The 21,025-nt window shown below is 40.7% G+C and overlaps 1 protein-coding gene across 2 annotated transcripts in view; it reads right to left on the minus strand.

Moving 5' to 3' along the window:
* Positions 1 to 9,034: 9,034 nt before the first annotated feature.
* Man1a1 (mannosidase alpha class 1A member 1) overlaps positions 9,035 to 21,025 on the minus strand; it is a 177,325-nt gene continuing 165,334 nt past the window's right edge. For both annotated transcript variants that reach the window (XM_085690066.2, XM_048425311.3), the window contains exons 12-13: positions 12,225 to 12,340; positions 9,035 to 11,843 (exon numbers count right to left, since the gene is read on the minus strand). In XM_085690066.2, the coding sequence (XP_085546192.2) occupies positions 11,717 to 11,843; positions 12,225 to 12,340 (243 nt within the window). In that variant the 3' untranslated portion in view covers positions 9,035 to 11,716. The remainder of the gene's footprint in view (positions 11,844 to 12,224; positions 12,341 to 21,025) is intronic.

The raw sequence follows: 21,025 nt of genomic DNA on the forward strand, positions 1-21,025 counted from the left end.
CCGCCTTTGGTGATACACAGAATAATAGAAATGGGTTAATTTAAGATGTAAGAGCTAGCTAGAAACACACATAAGCTGTTGGTCAAGCAGTGCTGTAATTAATATAGCCTCTGTATGATTATTCAGGTCTGGGTGGCCGGGAAATGAAATGAGCAGTCTCAGTTTACAGGCAGGGGACAGGGAGAAGCCACCATGTCTTTTTCCTGCATCTGCTTTATCTTTTTCAAGGATACTGCCCTGTTGGGTCATTTTTTTCCTCCGTGGTATCAGTCCGACTGGGACATTGGCAACTGGAGGTTCAATTAATTCATGTTCTGGCCTTTATTTCTGGTGTGTGATAAGACCACTTCTACCTGTGGTGTCCAGCATTGGCTTGATGGAAGAACTTTTGAACTGTTATCTCGTTCTACCTCCTGGTGTAGCCTTTCTGTCCCCTTATCACCCGTGGATACTTTCTTGAGTTGGATCTTTCATTTTTGAGATTGAGTAATCTCAGGCTTCCTTGTAAGAGTTATTAAAGACCATAAACATAAACAATCTTGGAGGAATCCCCACTTCAGGCAAATCCTTAAACTGTGCGGCACACTTCTTCAAATTCTGTCTAGGCACTTTTATATATGTGTCATCTCAAGAGTCACAGAGAAAGAAAGATTTCTCTGGCATCTTTTCAGTTACAAGGCCCAGGAGTATTTTACAAAAAGGTCACTAGGGAACCGTCCAATGACTTTTGCCCAGGGCAGTGTGAATTGGCACTTGGTTTTGGTTTTTCATCTCAGGAGAAAAAAGTACATATAGCTTATTGTTAAGTGGATTTTTTCCCCTGCCTGCTTCCACTCATGGGTGAAAATATTTAATTATATTTCCAGGTTGAGGGGAGGGGTGACTGAGTTTCATTTTCCCTTCATGCCCTTTACCTCAAAGCAGAACAGAACATTTACTTTAACAGGTATTCAGGTTTCATTTCAAACAGAATGCCCTCTACACTTAATCAATAGATAAAAATGTTGAAGACGTCTCTGCTCCTGCCCGGACATGCTGAAGCTCTTCTTTAAAGAATGAGCTGAATACATGAGCCAAAAATGCTTTTTGGTTTTGTGGTTTTTATCTGATCTTTGGAAGAGGTTAAAAGCCCAAATACACACTGTGGAAAGTTAGAAACATCTCTTAATGCGGTCGTCATTGTGTGAAGGCGGCCATAAAGAAGAAAGTAATCTATCCCACTTTCTTAAAACAGCCAAAGAAACTGATGACCTTGTCAAAATTCATTAAGTTTATCTACCTTTTAATCATGGTTTTGACATATTATGTGGCTTTTATCTGGTGTTTAAAGAAATTCTGTATATTGATTTATAATAGTGACAAAAGTCACTTTCGGGTTTCCATAGGGACTGATAAATACCTCCAAAATCCTTTGGTTTTTTCCTCTGTCTCTTTGTTCTCCAGTCACTTATATTAGCACCTGTTCTAGAGGTTGGCGACAAGAAGATAAGGTGGCTGAGGGTAAAATTCCAATCAGTTATTTGTGTCACGGGTTAGAATGACGGAAGAAAGGCTAGCATTAGAAAAGGAAACAGAACTTACTTGCAAAAAAATGTAACAACATAATTATTAATGGCTTTCCTTCAGCCCTAGAGTCCTTTGTGCCATTTCTAGAGAGGATTACAAAAAGGTTGCTGTCCCTCTATAGAAGTCATTTGCTATTTACATCACTGATAGCGCCCTTCAAGCACTTACTCTGTCAGGCAAGGCCTGTTGAAGTCATTATCACAGTGGTCAAGCATGAACCCCGCCCCTATCCCATGAGCAAGCTAGACCCCAATGGACTGGAGCATGTCTGGCAAGCCTTTGTAACAATGGGAAGCCATAGTCAATTACAACAGTGGACTACAGCTTGGAATCTGGAAGGTCTTCCCTGAGATAGCTGATATGCTTGGAGCACTCAAAAAGTGGGAAAACGGTCCTATTTTTGGTTAAGTGTGCTTTTGCAAGTACAGTAATGTTTTTTTCCTCCAATGACAGCTCATAATTAGGTATCTCAAAGTTAAGGTAAACATAAGATTATTCACTGAAAATAGTTTGTATTCAATGTTGCAGCCTGAAATATCACACTGAATTAGCAGACCCTTTTTAGAGATATGTCTTATGGTAGGTACAGTGTAGATGAAGATTGGTTTTGTGTTTGGACCAAAAGATTGGAAGTTTCTTTTCATTCCTGAATAATTTGTTCACTCTTCAAATCATCATGGGGCCTCCTGTGTGGGGAAAAAAAGGAAGCTACTGAGTCAAAAACAAATGCAGTAATTTTCCATAACTGCGAGTGTGACTGTCTTAGGGATTCTTTTGCTGTGAAGAGATCCATGGCCACTGCAACTCTTATATAGGAAAACATTTAATTGGGTGACTTTCAGTTTCAGAGGTTTAGTCCGTTTTCATGGTGGGACATGGCAGTATGTAGCAGACATGGTGCTGGAGAAGCAGCTGAGAGTGGAGAAGGAGCTCCACCTTGATTCTGCGAGCAACAGGAAGTAAACTGAGACACTGGATGTGGCTTGAGCATATATGAGAACGCAAAGCCCACCTGCACAGTAACAGACTTCATCCCACAAGACCAAAGCTACACCTAATAGTGCAACTCCCCATGGGCTTATGGGGGCCAATTACATTCAGACTACCACTATGACCTTATGATACCAAATGCCTGCCTGAAAGGACAGATGATGAGTATCAAGCCCTAAATACAGATGGACCTGGACTATGAAAGATTATATTATACAACTCAGAATGGTACACAATGTAAAACTTACCTGAGATCCTTTTCCCATTCTTCCTCCATTCAAATTGTCCCAAAGCCCTGTGGCTGCTTGCTACAGACTGCCTCCTCATGGCCCTATCCCTCTCTCTGGGACTCATAAGATTTCAGTTTGTTTTCGATTACTTTCAGTTTTCCATGTAGCATGATGTGGACACACAGCTAGACTACCCAAGCTCCTCTTTCTAACCCCCTCAATTTGGTGTGTTCCCCTCAAAGTCTTGGGGGTGGACAGAGCCTAGTGCCTCGAACCTTCTCGCACTATGAAAGCTACCCACTAGGAATGAAGCTTCCAGGTTGGTGCAAGCTTGATTTCTCCAAGTCTAATGACTCAAGTATGTTATGTCTTCAGCAATAGGATCTTACCATCAAGTTTTGGAGAGAAAGCAGGAGCATTGGCAATACCCTGTGATACTTGAGGCTGCCGATGGCACCGCATTGACCAACAATTTGAAAAGAAGTTACCCACATCTGATAATGTCTGTGTCTAGGAAAGGCATTCTCTTTGAATGGGAACTTCAGTTAAATTCCTTTTATATACGTACATATTTCAGGAAACTTCTGCAGTAGTAAATTTCTATACAGTATTTTCAAAGATCTTCAGAGCTAGTCAGCTCTCCTCATACTTCCTCCTCTAGTCTGCCCTCAAACTCTGCACGCCATTTAAACTTCCCTCTTCATTACTATCCCTTTCCCTTCATAGCATCTGCTTCTTGTCTTGAAATCTTATCTTCTACCCTAATGGCTAGTTTCTTTTTTATATACATTTTTAATTAAAATATAATTGCATCACTTTCTCCCTTCTCTTTCCTCCCTAAGTTCCCTTTCTCCAACTTCTTTCATGTCCCCCACTCTCAAATAGACAGCACTTTTTCTTTGGTTACTATTGTTACATTTCTGTATATGTATGCATAAATATGTAAATATAACCCACTGAGCCCATTTTTGCTGTGTGATTTCAGGACCAACTACGTTGTATTGGGCAACCGGTTAGAGGGCTCATCTATTACTAGTTTCTTGACTTCTATAAGTATTTCAATTTAAACACACATATCTAAAATTTCAACTCTATCGTCTGCAAGTGACAAAGGACACGTGGTGTTGATTACCTTGCTCAGAATGACTGTGTTCACTGTCATCCATTTACCTGTGAACTTTATTGTTTCACTTTTGTTAACACACAAATAATATTCTATGGTGTAAATGTATCATACATTCATCATCCATGCATTTGTTGATGGACATCTAGTGTGGATTAAAGATTGGGAGTTTCCTAGCTATTGTGACTAAACAATATCTCTATCTGAGGATATAGAGTCCTTTGGGTATATGTCTATAACTGGATCATATGGTAGCTTTATTCCCAGCTTTTTGAAGACTTCCACACCATTGGAAAGCTTGGCATCCCCACCAAGGGTGAGAAAAATTTGTCCACATTAATGCCAATATTTGTTGGTATTTGTTTTATTTGTCATTTGGTCTTTGGTATTTTGATTGTGGTAAGTTGAGATCTCAAAGTATTTCTAATTTCTACTTTCCTGGTGACTAAGGATGTTGAACATTTGAAACAGTATTTCAGTCATTTGTATTTCTGTTTTTGAGAGTTGTTTATTTCTATGTCCCAAGTTTTAGTTGTTTTCTTGCTGTTTGGGTTTTTTAGTTGTTTATATATTCTAGGTACTAACTCTTTGTCAGATATGTAACTGGTAAAAATTTCCCCATTCTTTAGGATGCCTCTTCAATCAAATGAGGATGTCCTTTGTTGTACAGAAGCCTTTTATTTTCATGAGGTCCCATTTGTCAGTTGTTGGTTTTAATGCCTGCTTTATTGGTTCCTGTTGAGAAAGTCCTTTTGTCTGCCAGCAATTTCAAATGCACTCCCTAATTTTTTTTTTGTCAAATTCAGGAGATCAAGTCTTATGTTGAGTTTTTTAACCACTTGGAGTTGAGTTGGGTACAGGGCGAGAAAGAAGGATCTGGATTCCTTCCGGTACATGTAGTTATGCAGTTTGTTGAAGATGCTGTCTTTTCTCTAAGTCTTATGATAGTTTGTATTTTAGGGATAGCAGTCTCTAGCACATGGGTAGATGTTGGTGGTTATTGTTGTTGTTATCACTTTGCCTTTTGCTTTTTGGGGGCCACCCAGCTCCCAAATAATCACATGGAAATTTATTCTTTCTTATAAATGCCTAACCTTAGCTTGGCTTCTAGCCAGGTTTTCTTAACTTAAATTATCCCATCTATCTTTTGCCTCTAGGCTTTTATCTTTCTATATTCTATATACCTTTCTTTACTTCTTATACCGTGACTTGCTATGTAGTTGGGTGGCTGGCCCCTGATGTCCTCCTCTCCTTCTGCTTTTCTCGCTCCTTAATCTCCTGTCTTCCCAGATTTTCCCTCCAATTTATTCTCCTGTCTATCCTTTCTCCTGCCTTATTATTGGCTGTTCAGCTCTTTATTAGACCAATCAGGTGATTGAGACAGGCAAAGCAGCACACCTTCACAGATGTAAACAAGTGCAATATAAAAGAATGCAACACATTTTAGCATCATTAAACAGATATTCTACAGCATAAACAAATGTACCATCTTTATATAATGTTCTAGGGCAGTAGAAGTGGTGCGTGTGTGCTGTTTCTTGTATGAGTACCCAGCCTAGCAGCTATACCTGACTCACTACATCTTTATTTAACAAAGAGACTGAGATATGAACTTGAAATGCTCATTCCAAGTCACACAGTCTGTTTAGAATGGATCTCAGTTTGGGATCCAGTTGTCTTAATACTTGTGAAATTGGTTTTCCACCGTCCCAAATGTACCTACTTTCTCTCTCTTTTATACTATATTGCACATAGAAAAGAGACTAGAGGGATCTAATATGTTTTTTTTTTATTGGGGGTCTTTAAGATGTCTGGTTTTTGTAGCTCCTGGCAAAGACTTTGTCAATCATGAAGTTATCTAGTAGGCAGCTGCAAGACGGAAAAGGAAAATGATGGGAAGAAATGCTCTTGGGGCTCCTTTAACGTGGATGCTGAGGTGCTACTTGGAATCACTTTGAGAAGTGCATCTAAGTAAGAAAGAGTCAGCTTGTTTCTCCTTTGGCCCCTTACTAAGTGTGCCATTGAATTATAACCAACCAGAACCATGCCATCCTTGAAACGGAACCTGCCTGCCTCAAGGAGCTGGCTCCAAAAGGTGATGCCAAGTCATGCTTTTTCTGTCTTCCATAGAGACGTTTAAGGTTTGCAAGATCAAGAATAAAGATCCCACAGAATCCATGAATGAAGTGTTTGTTTCTCCTAGGAGTTTAGAAACTGCACTAAGAGGTGCCAGCTGTTTTGGAAAATGCTATTTGCAACATAGTACATTCTATGGCTCTGTTTCTCAAACTGTGAATTAATAATGTGCTCATAGCCTAAGGACAACATATCCCAGGATGTGAAAAAGTCTTTTTATAAGTTATACATCTATCACTGTTTTCAAATGTTTCATGGCCATTTTCATTTGCTGGGGAATTAAAGGGATCTGTGACACAAATTTAAGCTAATTTATTCAGCAGGTAATGACATATTTTAAGGAGATTCAAAGTGATCAAAATAATGACAGGCCAACAAATCTTTTGAGGATCAGCCTGGAAATGAATTTAAAAGAACCTGGCAAGGTGGAGGGGGCAGGAAATGAAGGTGCTCTTCAGCGTTCGTACCCACAGACGCTTCACACAGGACATTATGCAAAGCTAACTCAGGAGTCCCATGGATCCTGTGAGAATGAGTCGTGTTAAAATCAAGAACAGAGTAACAATTTGAGAAATGACTTAGAAAGCAGCTATTGGAGAAAAAAAGCTAACAAAATGGTCACTTCATAAAACCAGGGGTAACAGGTTACTAATTTATACAGATTTCCCCTACGAAGAATTTTGTTTAAAAATTGAGTGTGACTCTGTTTAAAAGTTTTAGATTCACCACTCTTTGCTCAGAAACGCTTTTGTAGAAAGAATGAATGTTTCCAAAGTGATCAGAATTGTCAAAGTGTACCAAAGTATCAAGCACCAGATCTTTGTGCTTGTCATAAATCACAAGCTTCTTGGGATTTCCATCATTCTTTGGCTTCCTATCCTTGAGGGTGTTTATGCAAAGGGGTGACATAAAGAGTCATTTGAAAGCAGATATTCTAGGTCATTGCAATCTTGTTGAAAGTGGATGAGGACCAGGGAGTCTGCATTTTCTATGAGATGCAGCTATAGGTGAACTGTAGCCCACGTCTTGAGGGACGTATCTAGTGTGAACTCTGAATCAACACTTTCATTTTTGGAGTGGCTGATAGGATGCTCATCCGTTGTTTTTCTCTTTAGCATTAAACCTTACCACCCCCTTATGTCTGGTAGCACAGCGTAGGATAAAAAATGGTTCCTGATGGTGAAAAACCCTCCGCAAATCCTCATCTTTAATATAACAAAGTTGGATGAAACTCTGTCGAGACTTTCATGTTGTTCTAATACTTTAAATGCACATGAGTTCTGGCAAATATTTCCTGTGTGACTTACTTATTGGATAGTGTGGCTGGTGACCTTGGGAAAAATGGATATTGACCTTTGGACCATTAAATCAGTTAAGGAGTTCCAATGATGTTCCCTATATGACCCTTACTTTCAGGTATCATCTAGGAAGCGAGAACGACAATTAGACATACAAACTCTATGCCTAAATGAAAAGATTTATCTTGCTTACTTTTATTAAAAATTGTAAGCATACATCTCATTTTTAGAAAGTAGATGTACTGCCAAGATGCCATTTCTGCATAGATAGCAGAATAAGTAAAAATCATGTTTAGAACAAATTTTAATAAATCTGCCACCATCAATGCAAACACAACTGATGCTGTGTATGTTACAAATAAATGAACTCAAAAGGCTCCCATTTGACTATGTTCGAGCTCAACTGTGTTTGATGCTATTAAAATTATTATATTAATTGTTTTCTGTGTGAGATCCAGTCACATGAATATGTAATAGGCTTAAAAAAATAAGAGTGAAGAACAAAGGCTGATGGGAATGCGATAACAGCTTGTCCGATGCGATGGGAGTGGAGTAGAAATGCGAAGACGGTGAGGGAAACATTACACAGTGAAGAGTTCCGTGGGACAGAGGGGTGGCAGCTTTCACCAGCCAGTGCAGCTCTTGTCTGCGGAACCTGGGATCTGAGGACCTGAAAGAATGGGCAGACGGCAATCTAATGCTGTACACAGTCTTACTTCAGCCTCACTGGACTTTTATGCATGAATGAAACAAAGAAAGCAAGGATCCAAGGAAGGTTGCTTGAGTTCGGAAAGACATGATCAGAAAAAACAGGTAAATAAAGGCCAGCAAGCACATACTGAATATCAACAGAGCAGCCCTTTCCTGGAACATTCTCAGGGCAGGCCAATCTAAACACAGTTGCCTGGCATGTATGACAGGTTACAGGTGGGAAGGCGAGCAAGGCAGAAGGCCATATCCAGATTCAGGCTCTATAGCTATATCCTGACATCCAGCAAGAATAAACATGTCTTATAAGTTAAATGTAAATCTTTGTCACAGGAGGCAAGAAATCACATCCAAGAACAATCCAGGAAACAAAACGCACCTGAGGTAAAAAAGGTTCTGCCTTTTCCTGGAGTCTCTCTCACAGTCGCCCACGGCATCGTGCACCATGGGTCATTCTTTTGACTCTGTTCCAACAGAGGGGTGGAACATTATCTGACAAAAGCACCACATAAAATTCCAAACCTAGGTTTTCCCATGAACAGCTGAATTCTCTTTTTTACTCAGCTTCTCTGAGATCCTGCCTCCCTCTCCCAATTTAAGGACGATTAAGAATTTAACCTATAATGATCACAACTAAATGCCATTTTGTTTTAGGGTGACTGGAGTGAGGCTAGTTTGATCTTTTGACCAGGTCACAAACTTAAGAACACACACGGCACCCTCTGTGCCTTTCTGACGTCAGTTTGTTCTTTCCCTTGTATGCCCTGGAGCTGAGCTTAGTTTGGATTCCTAGTAAGAGAACGCAATTTGCCAAAGGCTGTGTCTACCAAATCATTCTCAATATAAAGTTTTTAATGGGAACGGTTCCCTTGGCAAGGTATGTAATTGTTAGTAGGATTTGTTATTTCCATGTGTAACCATACACACCTATGTACACATACAGAAGCATCCTTAAAGTCAGAAAAATATGGCACAGGAGAAGATATAGTAAAAGACTTTATTCACAATAGAGAAATTTTACAAATATAATTTTTAAAAATTATGTGTCCATCTATTGTTTCCCATAACATCAGAGATTTATATAAAGTTGGAAATGACAGAATGCACTTAGAACAAATCAAAAACGATCAATGTAAAAATGGATGATACACATGAAAAATATCCTGATAGAGGTCATTGGGTTCTATAAATTGGCATTCAACTTAATGTTTATAATATTAACTGCACAAACTATATCAAAACATATTCCACAAACACAAAAGTAGGCGCTATTTTAACTGTTGGTCTTTAAGGATGTGGATTACACATGTAAATTAAATTGAACAGTTTTGTTGAAAGTGAATGAGTTGGTGTCTATTGGAGACTTCAGTTGTTTAAAATTAACACAAAATATAAGCTTAATTTAGTTACAATACTATAATATTAATCTCTTATCTTGTTTACATTTTTGGTGTTCTGGTATTTAAAAAAAAGTCCAAGTTTTAAAACTGAAAAAAATGATTCTTGCCATTGGAGAGCAACATTGTGGTTCAGCTTCCTGCCTGCTTATCCTGGGACACAAAAGGCACACTACAGTGTAGTCGGCACCCAGAGCCTGACTTTAAAACGTCACCTGCTGCCGAGTACTCACCGGCTTTCTGTGCTCCCTCAAATCGAAATGCAAAGAAAATGAATTAAACAGTTCATCCAAAGAGAATGAAAATTAAAATAGAAATACATTTGGCCACATGTTTTGGCAGCAAATGTCAATATTTAACATCAGAGTTCTGAGGAAAAAAAGGTTTGTTATTCACTTATTCTTCCTAGAGAAGAGAAAAATTTTACAGTCAAATCAAGGTGTAATTAAGGGGTCAAGGCAGGCTGTTCTACTTAGATTCATGAACATGATGTCATGATTCATGAACTCCATGGATTAAACAGATTACAGGAGGAAGTTACCCAGGTATGCTGAGAGACTTTTTTCCATTTACTAATTTCACACGTTTATGTATTTTGATGTATTCTAATGCACAACACTGGAAACAACCAGGCTACACAAGGTGGTGATCCTACGTGACATAGTTTGAAACCCTCCTGAAAGCTGAAATGAATAAAACTATTGTTTACTGAGATTTAACAAAATAACTGTCTCAAAAAAATATGTCAAACAACATGAAACTGACAAAACGAGAAAGTCTGAAGAATATAAATGCACAGAAATCTACACTTCAGCCTGATCCATGGGTTATACTATTTGTTTTGTTGTTGTTGACCATAGTGGGTTGAAGTTGAGGTGGTTAGAATCTTTGTTCCATACATAATCACATCGATGTGGTTAGAGACTTTATCCCTTAGTACATACATAAGAGCAGGTGTGGTTATGCAAGTTGTCACCAAATCTGTTTTTGGGAAAATCATTCATATTTCAAAATAAGGTTTAGAAGAATCATTTTGATCGGCTACAGATCAAATTATGAAGACGTGTGTCCATTCCTATACATTTCTTCTAAGTTAAGATCTTTATGCTGAATGTAACCACACGAAGCATACTGTGTTCTTAAGAGCAAATCTGATTTTCCCTAGTTGAACACGAATAGATAAATTGGTAATGTTTCTTTCACTGGGTAAAAGCTCCTTTTCACAAACAAGTGAAGTCATTAACCACATCTGGGAAGAGCCCTTTTCAAATTGGAACCACGTGCAACGTTTCCTTTCTTTAAAGAAAAACCACAGATGCAATGCAAATACATGACCTAGTCATATGGACTCCTCAGCCTCTCGTTAGGGACCAGATTCCAGGACGGACTGGGTTCAGTTAAAAGCAAAACCTGGCAGGTTAAAAAAGTTGCATCATTTCCCTTTCAAAACTGTAATTCAGTAACAGGGGCGCTCTGCAGAACTCAAGGGCTCACCTTGCTGTGTAGTGGGGAATGGAGGAAATTAAGCGGTACATGATATAGAGACGCCACAGGGCATTTAAAGCAGAAGGAGAGAAGAAATTCAAAAGTGTGGAAACACGAACATAATCAAAACTGAAGACACACCGCGCTTCATTTGATGAAACGAGGTCAGCCTGGCTGGCTCTTCTGGGACGACTTCCTCATTTGAATGGGATGTGAGTGGAGGACTTAGAAGACATCCTATCAAATAACGATAGACCTCTAAGAGGCTGTCACAGTTATGAGATCTGTCTCTGGTGGCTAGACAAACCAGATTAACATGAACTTGAAAAGGAAAAAAAAAGCTTTTTAATACTTAATTTATTATTATGGCTTTTTGCAACATGGCAAAACATTACAGCTTAAAGCAGACACCATCTCCTCATAGAGGAGGAAGAAGTTTTGCAGTCAAATCAAATCATAATTAAGGTCACTGGTAGACGGTTCTACTCTGTTTCATGAAAATGAGGTCACAACTTCATGAACTCCAGAAACAATAGATTCCTTAAAAAAAAAAAAGACAAACAAAATCAGGGGACCTACTAGCTGTATAATAAAGAAGTAAGGAGTTGAGGTCCACTTAGGCTTATGATAATAAACATAAAAGACTGCAAAACAATTTCAGAACTTAGGATAATCATAGACTTTTATCGATCAGTAAAAGTTCATCATGTATCTGATGACCAGGGAAGGAATTATTAAGGTATGCAGCGAGGGAACGAAGCAGAGGAAAATAGAAAATGTCTTTTATTTCTCTTTGACTTCAATTTCCTTCTTCTCTTCTCGGAGGACAGGGAAAGGGTGTGCCTCGGTATTGAATATCCAGTGTTCTAGCGGAAGAAGGTCATCATCAGAAAATATCAAGTACAAATACCTGGAGAGAGAGAGAGAGAGAAAAAAAAAAGAGAGATGATGAGGCTCAAGTAACCAACCATGTCACAAAGCAACCTATGTCTCTGTAATCTTGTGGAGACCCACTGACAGCAGATAATTCTCACGCACACAGTCCTCAACATGGCGTCATTCATGCTCCGGGTGCCAGTGCGTGAGACCCACACAGAAACACTCCAGGGCATCAGCCCCAGCAACGACCAGAGACAACTACACACCTAGACTGTGATGTCAAGGCACCTCAACTGGGATGGAGATTACACACATCGGTCATAATCGGTGTATGATAAATGTGCTCATGGTGAAGACATCTGTAGAGATCTCCTTCGGGACCTCGGCACAATCTGAGAAGAACTGTACTTACTTTAGAGTCTCTGCCAGGAAGAAACTTTGTTGAACGTCGTCATAACTCTCATTAGCAAGGTAAACATCCCGTAGGCCCGAGTAGCCTCCATTGACTCGGCAGTGACTTTCCAGGGCCTGGATGGTCAAGAAGAGGGTGAAAAGTCAATAAAGTTATTATCAGGGATTTTATATTAGACTGTAGACTCAGATAGGACAAGGTTTCAAAAGAAATAGGAGCTTGTGTTTTTGATAGCAAATTTAAAAATTATGACATATGGCTATATATCTTGCCTCAAGAGAAATGCTTGCACATTTGGTTTTGGAAAAGTCTGCACTCATTTCTAGCATTGCCACTTTTGATCGAGAGCAATGGCTCCTGAGCTGTGGGTCATGACCCCATTGGGGGCTGACCAACCTTTCACAGGGGTCCCTAAGAGCACCAGAAAGCACAGATATTTACATTGTGTGACTCTTTAACACATATTGTGGTGACCTTTCCAACTACAAAATTATTTTCATTGGTACTTTATAATTGTAACTTTGCTACTATTATGAATCATAATGTAAATATCTGTTTTTTCCAATAGTCTTTGACAATCCCTGTCAAAAGGTAGTTTGATCCCCAAGGGGGTTGTGACCCACAGGTTGAGAAACATTGTTCTAGAGTAAAGACAAGACGAATCAAAGATCACAAGCTACGTCCAGCCCACTATTTATTCCTGTAAATAAAATTTTATTGAACTATGGCTAGACTATGCTCACTTTACACTATAATGCTAGCAGGGAGTCCCGGAGGGGAGAGACTATTCAGTTCTGCACAGCCCTTACAATGCAAGTGTCTCTATCTGGGACTGTCCTTAGTGTCAACTGGGACTGTAAACCACTGGTCAAGAAAGTGTGCTGGACTCCAAAAGCTTCAGCTTTAATCAAATATATCAACTCTCTGTCTTTCCAGTTAAGTCCCATGGGACTGAAGAAGTGGAGTGTAGTGAACTTCCAATGACGCTAGTGACGGGAAAATGTCTGTAAAAACGTGAAAGCCCCCTTCCATTTTGTTATGTCAGTGAATTTACTACTGTTTGCTATTTTTTTTTTCAGAAGGTCTCTTTATTTTTATTTTTCTTTGGCTCATAATTTTTAACTTTACTGATGCATTGGTGTCAAATCAAAACATCATATATTTAAGATGAATGAATGTGCTGTTTTGTGTATGGATTGTGAATGACTACCGCAGTCAAGCTAACCAGCATAGCCCTAGCATCACGAGTTGATGTGGGATTCCCCTCTGTATGCTGTGAATATGTTTTATTGCCATTGGTTAATAAGGAAGCTGCTTTTGGTCAATGCTGTAACAGAGTAAAGTCAGGCAGAAAATCCAAACAGAGATGGAGAGAGATTAAGCAGAGTTGAGAAGATACCATGTAGCTGCTGAGGGAGACAGATGCCCTGGAACATTACTGGTAAACCACAAGCCTCATAGTAAAATACAAAATAATAGGAATGGGTTAATTTAAGATGTAAGAGTTAGGTAATAAGAAGTCTGAGCTAATAGGCCAAGCAGTGTTTTAGTTAATACAGTTTCTGTGTGATTATTTCGGGTCTGGGCGGTAGGGAACAAATAAGCAGCCTCTGTCTAACAGCAAGTGGTATTCTATTGTGGTGAGAATCCTTGGGAGTTATCCACACGCTGTTAGCCACTGGCAGAGGGGAACTAGACTACTTCTGAGCTGGCAGTAGAACTTGGCAGTGTTGCCCACATAGTGGTAGTTTTGCAGGCATGCAAAACCACAAGAAATTCTGGGTAATTAAGTCTTATATCAAGATTCTAGAAAACGTGGCTGGGGCTAGCAGTGTTGGGCAGAGTTGAATTCCATACCAGGAGGCTCTGAGAGGCCCTTGCGAAATCTAAATTGCAATGGAGATACCATGATGTTGGAGCTGCCAACACTGTTGGCCATCTTTTGAGGATAACAGTGGGCTTTATGTGAAACAGCCCAAGGTGAGGATATATGTGCTGCAGTTTACAAAACTGGAGAAGCAGGGTTATTTAAAGCTTTTGAATCCCAGATTGTGCCACTGAAAACCCTAGATGCCAGGCATGGAGTTATAGGGTTTTTTGTTTTTCTTTCCTGTGGGTTTTGGTTTGTTTGAGAAGTCTTTCCTTGCTAAGTTCTCCCATTCCTCCCTTTTGGAATGGAAACATTTACTCTATGTCCCTATATATTGGAGGTATATAACATGGAATTTTGATTATGGAGAAGATGATGGTTAAAAGATTGCTTTAAGTCTCAAAATTTTGGACCTATGCTTTTGAACAAAACTAGAATTGTTACAACTTAGGGACAGATTCTTGGAGATAAATTAACCATTTTCCATTGTGAAATGGCCACGAGAGCCCTCTCAGAAGATAAGGGGAGAATGTTGCGGATTAAAGTACAGTTGAGTACCAAGTTGAGCTCTCAAACTGAACTTACGATGGTTCACTGTCTACTGACAGATTGAGAGCCACCTATGAGAAACATCTTTGAGCATATCTGCTAGGGTGTTTTCAGAGGTCTTAACTGAGGAGGGAGCCCCACTCTCGGTATGTGTGTTACCATGGAAACAGGTCGAACAAACAGGAGAAAGCATTCATTTCTCTCTGAATCATGTTTGTGGACATAAACAGCTAACAATTCCAAGTTTCATCCACTATGCTGTCCCAACCATGATGACTATAACCTCCGACTATGAGCTTAAAAAAGTTCTTTCTGTGTTAAATTGCTTTTGTTGCCTAAAGCAGCCAGACAATTAACCACTAAAGCTATTTATACAAAAAAGCAAAGATTGACATTAAAAATCACAATATTATAAGAGTAATAGTGAAAGGCAGAAAATATAAGCAAGACAAAGTTACCCTTAATTTCTCATTGTAATTTCTATTAACATTTGTTTTCTCTTATAAATCACAATTCTGCCTTTCTTTTACAAACATGTACATGTGTGTTCATGTATGTGTGAATTTATATGTATGAAGGCTGGAGAATAGCCTCAAATGTTAATCTTATGAAGGTAGTCACCTTCTTTGAGACAAAATCTCTCATTTGCCTGAAATTGATCAATTAGGCTAGATTGACTGGCTATACATCACCAGGGATCCTCTTGTCTCTACCTGTAATGTTGGGATTACAGGTGCATGCTGTTGAGCCTGGCTTTTTGTGGGAATGTTGGGGATTGAACTCAGGTCCTCATGCTTGCAAAGCAAGTACTTTACTAACTAAGTCATTCTTTGGCTACTCTGATGTGGGAGTACCCTCTGTATGCTGTGAATATGTTTTATTACCACGGATTAATAAAGAAGCTACTTTGGCCTATGGCAGGGCATAATAGAGCTAGGCGGGAAAACTAAACTGAATGCAGGGAGAAAAAAAGCGGATTCAGGAAGAGCCATGTAGTTGCCAAAGAAGAAAGACTCCAGAACCTTACTGGCAAGTCACAGTCTTGTGGCGACACACACATTAATAAAAGTGGGTTAATTTAAGATGTAAGAGCTAGCTAGAAATATGCCTGAGCCATTGGACCAACAGTGTTATAATTAATATAATTTCTTTGTGATTATTCGGGCCTGGGTGACTAGGAACTGAACACATAGTCTTCATTTACACTACTCTTTCTTCTTACATGTTTAATCATACTTTATCCCACCCAGACATTACATATCTTTTCATGTTAGCTGAGAGAAACTTTCATTAGCTAGAAAAGGGGTTTGAAAAAAATTATGCTTTAAAAATGGAGCTCACAATAGATGGAAGAGAGGGCATGTAGCAGCCTCAATGGCTCATGAGCAAGCAGGGACACTACCTAGTGCTCAAGCAGATAGTGACAACGAGGCCATTGGATTTTCGTATCAGGGACAGAGGGCAGAAGAAGACAGCAGTGATTCTGGAAAATGAAATAATAAGCTTAAAAAGATTCTTCAATTAAATTCCAAATATTACACAATAAGACCAAATTGAGGGAGAACCCTAAAGGCAACATCCAATTCCTATTACTTTTCTCCTTTTTTTAAAATTTTAATTAGGAAGGGCTATTAAAAGCAGCCAAGTATTAGATGCATGGACTAAGCCAAAATTTATTTGTAAAAGGGAAAAACGGTCAGCATTTAAAAAAGAAACAGGTGAGGTTACTCTGGAATATAATGGAACCCACTTTCCAGATAGTTCTTTAAAACTACATTCGTCACAAAGCCTTTTCTTGGTTATTCCCTTCATGCTCTCGGGTGCTGACCAGCTGAGCCGGCCAGGCACAGTGATTGGCTATCCTTTCTGCCCATGGAAGGTTCCATGAATTTGCTTATTTGGTGAAGAGCTGGCAAATGGACATAGTGGCGCAAGCCTCTAGTCTTAGCATGTAGGAGGCGGAGGAAGGGGAATTGTGAGTTTGAGGCCAGTCTGAGCTACCTAATGATACTCTGTGAACCAGACAACAAAAATCCAACTATCTGCTTATCTAGCCATCTGTTCAACCAGCCAACCATCCCCCCCCCCCCACAAAAAAAAATTAGAAAATGAAGAGAGATAAAGAGTTGCCATTGGATATAGCCAACACATAGTCACCTTTCTTCAGAGTTTGTACCCAGTCATTCTTTTTCCTTCTGAAAGTTCTCATTGGGCAACAGGCACAATATTATGTTGGCTAGTTTACGTCTACTTGATATAAGTTAAAGTCATATGAGAGGAGGGAATTGAGAAGCCGCCCCCATAAAATCAGGTTGGAGGCAATGTTGGGAGAGCATTTCCTTAATTAGTGACTAAAGTGGGAAGACCCAGTTCACAGTGGGTTCTCAAAGCAGCCTGAGCAAGTCATGAGGGGCACGCCAGTAAACAGCACCCCTCCATGGCCCCTGCATCGGCTCCTGCCTCCCTTTCCCTGCTTGCGCTCCTACTCCGACTTTCACCAGTGATGGACAGCGATGTACAAGTGTAAGCCAAACAAATCCTTTCCTACCTAGTTTGTTTTTGGTCATGGTGTTTCATCACAGCCATAGAGATGCCAACTAAGACAATAGTCAAGCACGCAAGTTGGGGAGAGCAGGACACTGACCTCAAGTCTAGATTTCCTAATTGTGAGCCCTGAGATCCCTTAAAATGGGCAGTGCCCTCAACATGGGTTTGCAGTGAGAATACAAGAAGGCCAAGGGAAGGTTGCCACAGTGCAAAGGTCTTTCAGCAGTCTAGCTATTTACACGTTTTTGAGGCTCCATGTAAATTAGAAATAATTTACAAGTCAGGATAATGGGGAGGACACTTTTTACTTTCATATAACGAAAGACCCCATGCCAAAATCTAAATGCACTTGTAGGCACGGCTGGAAATGCTATTACGTGTCCTTGTTTCTTGTATAATTAATATGAGCTAATAACAAACTCTCCAAACAAAAGTATAAATGTTGTCTTATCAGGACTGGGAAGCTGGGTACAGCAGGTTTCCTGAGCCTACATGATGGATTCCCATTCTAGCCATTTCTCAGCAGTGGGTGCAGTCACATCTTGGGCAGATCATTCCAGTAGTCTGTTCTGATGGTACTTGGCCTCTGGGCATGTTGTGCAAGGGCTTATTTGATTAGGGGCCAAAGGTGCTGCAAAATGAGCTACTAGCAGACAGCAGGACGCGGAGACTGTCCATAGTGACTGTAGCTTGAACTTGCAGATGGAAGAGAATCTTTACCCTAACTGATTATAACTTGGGGTTGGGCCAAGCAGGTCAATAAACAGCAGAATGAGGCAAACTCGGAGGAAGCATTGCTGTGCAGACAGGAATTGGGTAGTCGATCCATGGAGATTTGCAAGAGTCTACCTCAAGCTGTAATGCCACTAAGGCTGTCAGCTTGAGATTGCTCTGGTCTCAAAGACAGAAAACAAAAACCCAGGTAACACAGACACATTAAAGAGCGCGCTTGGAAAGAGGGATTAAGTCTGGGGAGTTGGAAGCAGAAATGGGAGCCAAACACTGCTCTCAGATTCAGATTGCTGATGTGGAAAGGGTGGGGTCTGAGACGTAAAAGAAAACCGTGAAGAAAGCAGAAGTCCCACCAGCTCTTATGTTCTGTGGATCAGGATGAGGTATCACCGGTATGAATAAACGGGCACAACTATTATCCAGATAAATCCTCTGCCAGCTGTCACATATTCAGCTGGGACCAATGCAAGCCAGTTCTTGCCTCTGCTGAGAGATAGCAAATTAAGTACCAGTCACAGGGTTACTCCCATTAGGTGTGTTCACAAGTGCCTGAGCAGGGACTGGCGGACTTCTATGTATCCAGGAAGGCAGGCTATCCTAACTTTTAGAAATAATTATCCTATTTGATGAAGACATGGAAATCAATTTTACTGAGTGTCTCAGTGAAAAGATGCTGGGAAAAGTTTTTTTTTTCTATTGCTTTGCTTTTTTTTTTTTTGTTTTCGTTTTTGTTTTCTGGTGAGGCAAGATGGTGGCTTACGAATGCTTTGCCGCCTGAAAGCCGAAGTGAAAACAGTCCGGAGCGAAAGAGCTGGAACTCAGCGCCAGTAACTAACATTGCCGGGCCATAATGCCAGTGTAGGCCAGAGCTTCATGAATCAGCCAAGGGAACGCCGGGCCCTTGGGGGGGGGGAATCACTCTGCAGAGGGGCGTCTGTGTTACACAGCCAAGCTGCGGAAGGCCACTGCTGGAAGCCATGTCAGACTGGGCTGGTAGAACTTGCTGTCTTCAGAGGACTGAAACACTGAAATGCAGGAGAACTCCAGCTCACCAGACGTTACGGATTCTGGCTTCAAAGCAACTTCTGTCCATTCAAATTAGAAAATGAACAACTTTGTATTTAAATTCTTTCTCCGTTAATACAAAGTCTTTGAATTGATGAGGAATATCAACACAGCACAAATTAAGGAGGCGGATGTTGTCTTTCAAATTTCCCTCTCTCTGGAGGTGACAGTGCTGTCCCCTCAATATACTTTTATAAGCATCTGGGAGATGGATTGCCTACGGGGTATTATCTTAGTATCTTGTACTTGGTTGGAAGACCCCACCTACTGTGGGTGGCACCACTCCCTGGATGGGAGCCTGGACTCCATATATGGAGGAAGGTCAGTAAGCAACCGCATTTCCTAGCAGTGTAACCAGTTGCTTTAACTCCAGCTGCCTTGACCTCCCCACCATGGACTCTACCTCTGAACTCTTGAGTCAGAACAACAGAATAAACCTTTTCTCCCTTAAATAGCCTTTTACCACCACAGCAATAAGAGAAGAAACTAAGACTGTGCGTGTGCGTGTGTGTGTACGTGCGTGTGTGTGTGTGTGTGTGTGTGTATGTGTGTGTGTGTGTGTGTGTGTGTAACACAAGTCAGAAGACAACTTTGAGTACTGATTCTCACTTCCCATCTTGTTTGTGATGTGGGTCTCTTGTTGTAAGCCCCAGCCTAGAGGGCATGGACTTCTGTGGATTCTCTGATCTCTGCCTCTCTCCTTGCTGTAGAAATGCTAGGATTAGAGGCACAGTTACCATGCCGGGCTTTATGTGGGTTCTGAGTTCTGGGGATTTAGACTCTGGGGTTCATGCTTGCCAGGCAAGTACTTAACCATTGAGCTATGTCCCCGGCCCAGAATGTTGTGATGGAGGAGACAGTTATACTAGGTGATTTTGACAAGTTTTTACATGTTAGTTAGTTCTCTTAAAAACAAACAAACAAACAAACAAAAAACACGCAGCAGAGGCTGCAAGTAGGAAGTTTACTGAGAAGTCTGTTAGTGAGTGGGTAGGGAAGAGAGGAGCAGGGAAGGAGTAGGCCCTGCAATGAGCGGGTTACAGCTGTGTACAATGGCGGTCAGTCCTTACAGACGTGACACAGGGACCCGGGTGGGGTGGAGGTTGTACTACGGGCTCTCTATTTTAGGATAGGATCTCCTGTAGCTAGAGGTGGTTTCTGAGAATGACCCTGAGCTTCTGTTCCTGTTGTTCCTGGAGTGCTGGAATTCTAGGCGCGCACTGCCGTGCCCAGTGTGTGGTACAGGAGTCAGAACCCAGGCCTATGTGCTACAGTGCGAGCATTCTAGCGAAGGAACCACACCCCCAGCCCCAGGGGTTAGATCTGATGAAATACAATATTCTTGATACAGTTTAAACCAGTATTTGCAACTCAGGCTCATAATGCCTTTTCAGGCCACCCCACAGCCAGCCTGTTATCGCCAAAACTGATTCGGAATTCACTTTTAACACATTTGCTTCCAGAGGGGGAAAATGTAAATTTAAAACCGCGGAATCACTACTGATTGAATATAATTGGAAAATTGAATATTTTCCTTAAAAATGACTGATGATTAGTGATAAACAGACACACTCAGTAAGGAGAACAGCAAGGAAGGTTCATCAGTTTCCTCGGGTGTTAGTTAAGCTTGTCCGGACTTCTCAAGCCTTCTGAGAGAAGGCCTTTCAAGCTCAGTGTGCAAGCTTTCTAACAAAGACTGGGGAGATCAGAGTGTAATTAAAGCATTTGCATCTTACTCTGCACGTTCCCTTCCCTCCCGCTCCTTTTAGAAACATAGCCCTTAAGACTAGACGTGGCTTGATGTAGGCAGCTGAGGGCTGCTCCGGCACCTAGCACAATCGACTAGGGAGATAGTGCTCCATGTGTGGTAGGAAGGGACCCAAGAGAAACCGCTAAGGCACCACACTGAGACAGATTAGAGAAAGGCAATTAATTGGTGAAGGATCCTTGCCCAAGGAAACTGCTCTCTTGAGTTCTTCCTAGGTGGAAGCAGACGGCTCACTCCAGGTGAAAGCATAGGGACCAACGGGAGGAGCAT

Source organism: Myodes glareolus, chromosome 1 (assembly GCF_982192425.1).
Source record: "Myodes glareolus chromosome 1, mMyoGla1.1, whole genome shotgun sequence".
NCBI classification, from domain to species: Eukaryota; Metazoa; Chordata; class Mammalia; order Rodentia; family Cricetidae; genus Myodes; species Myodes glareolus.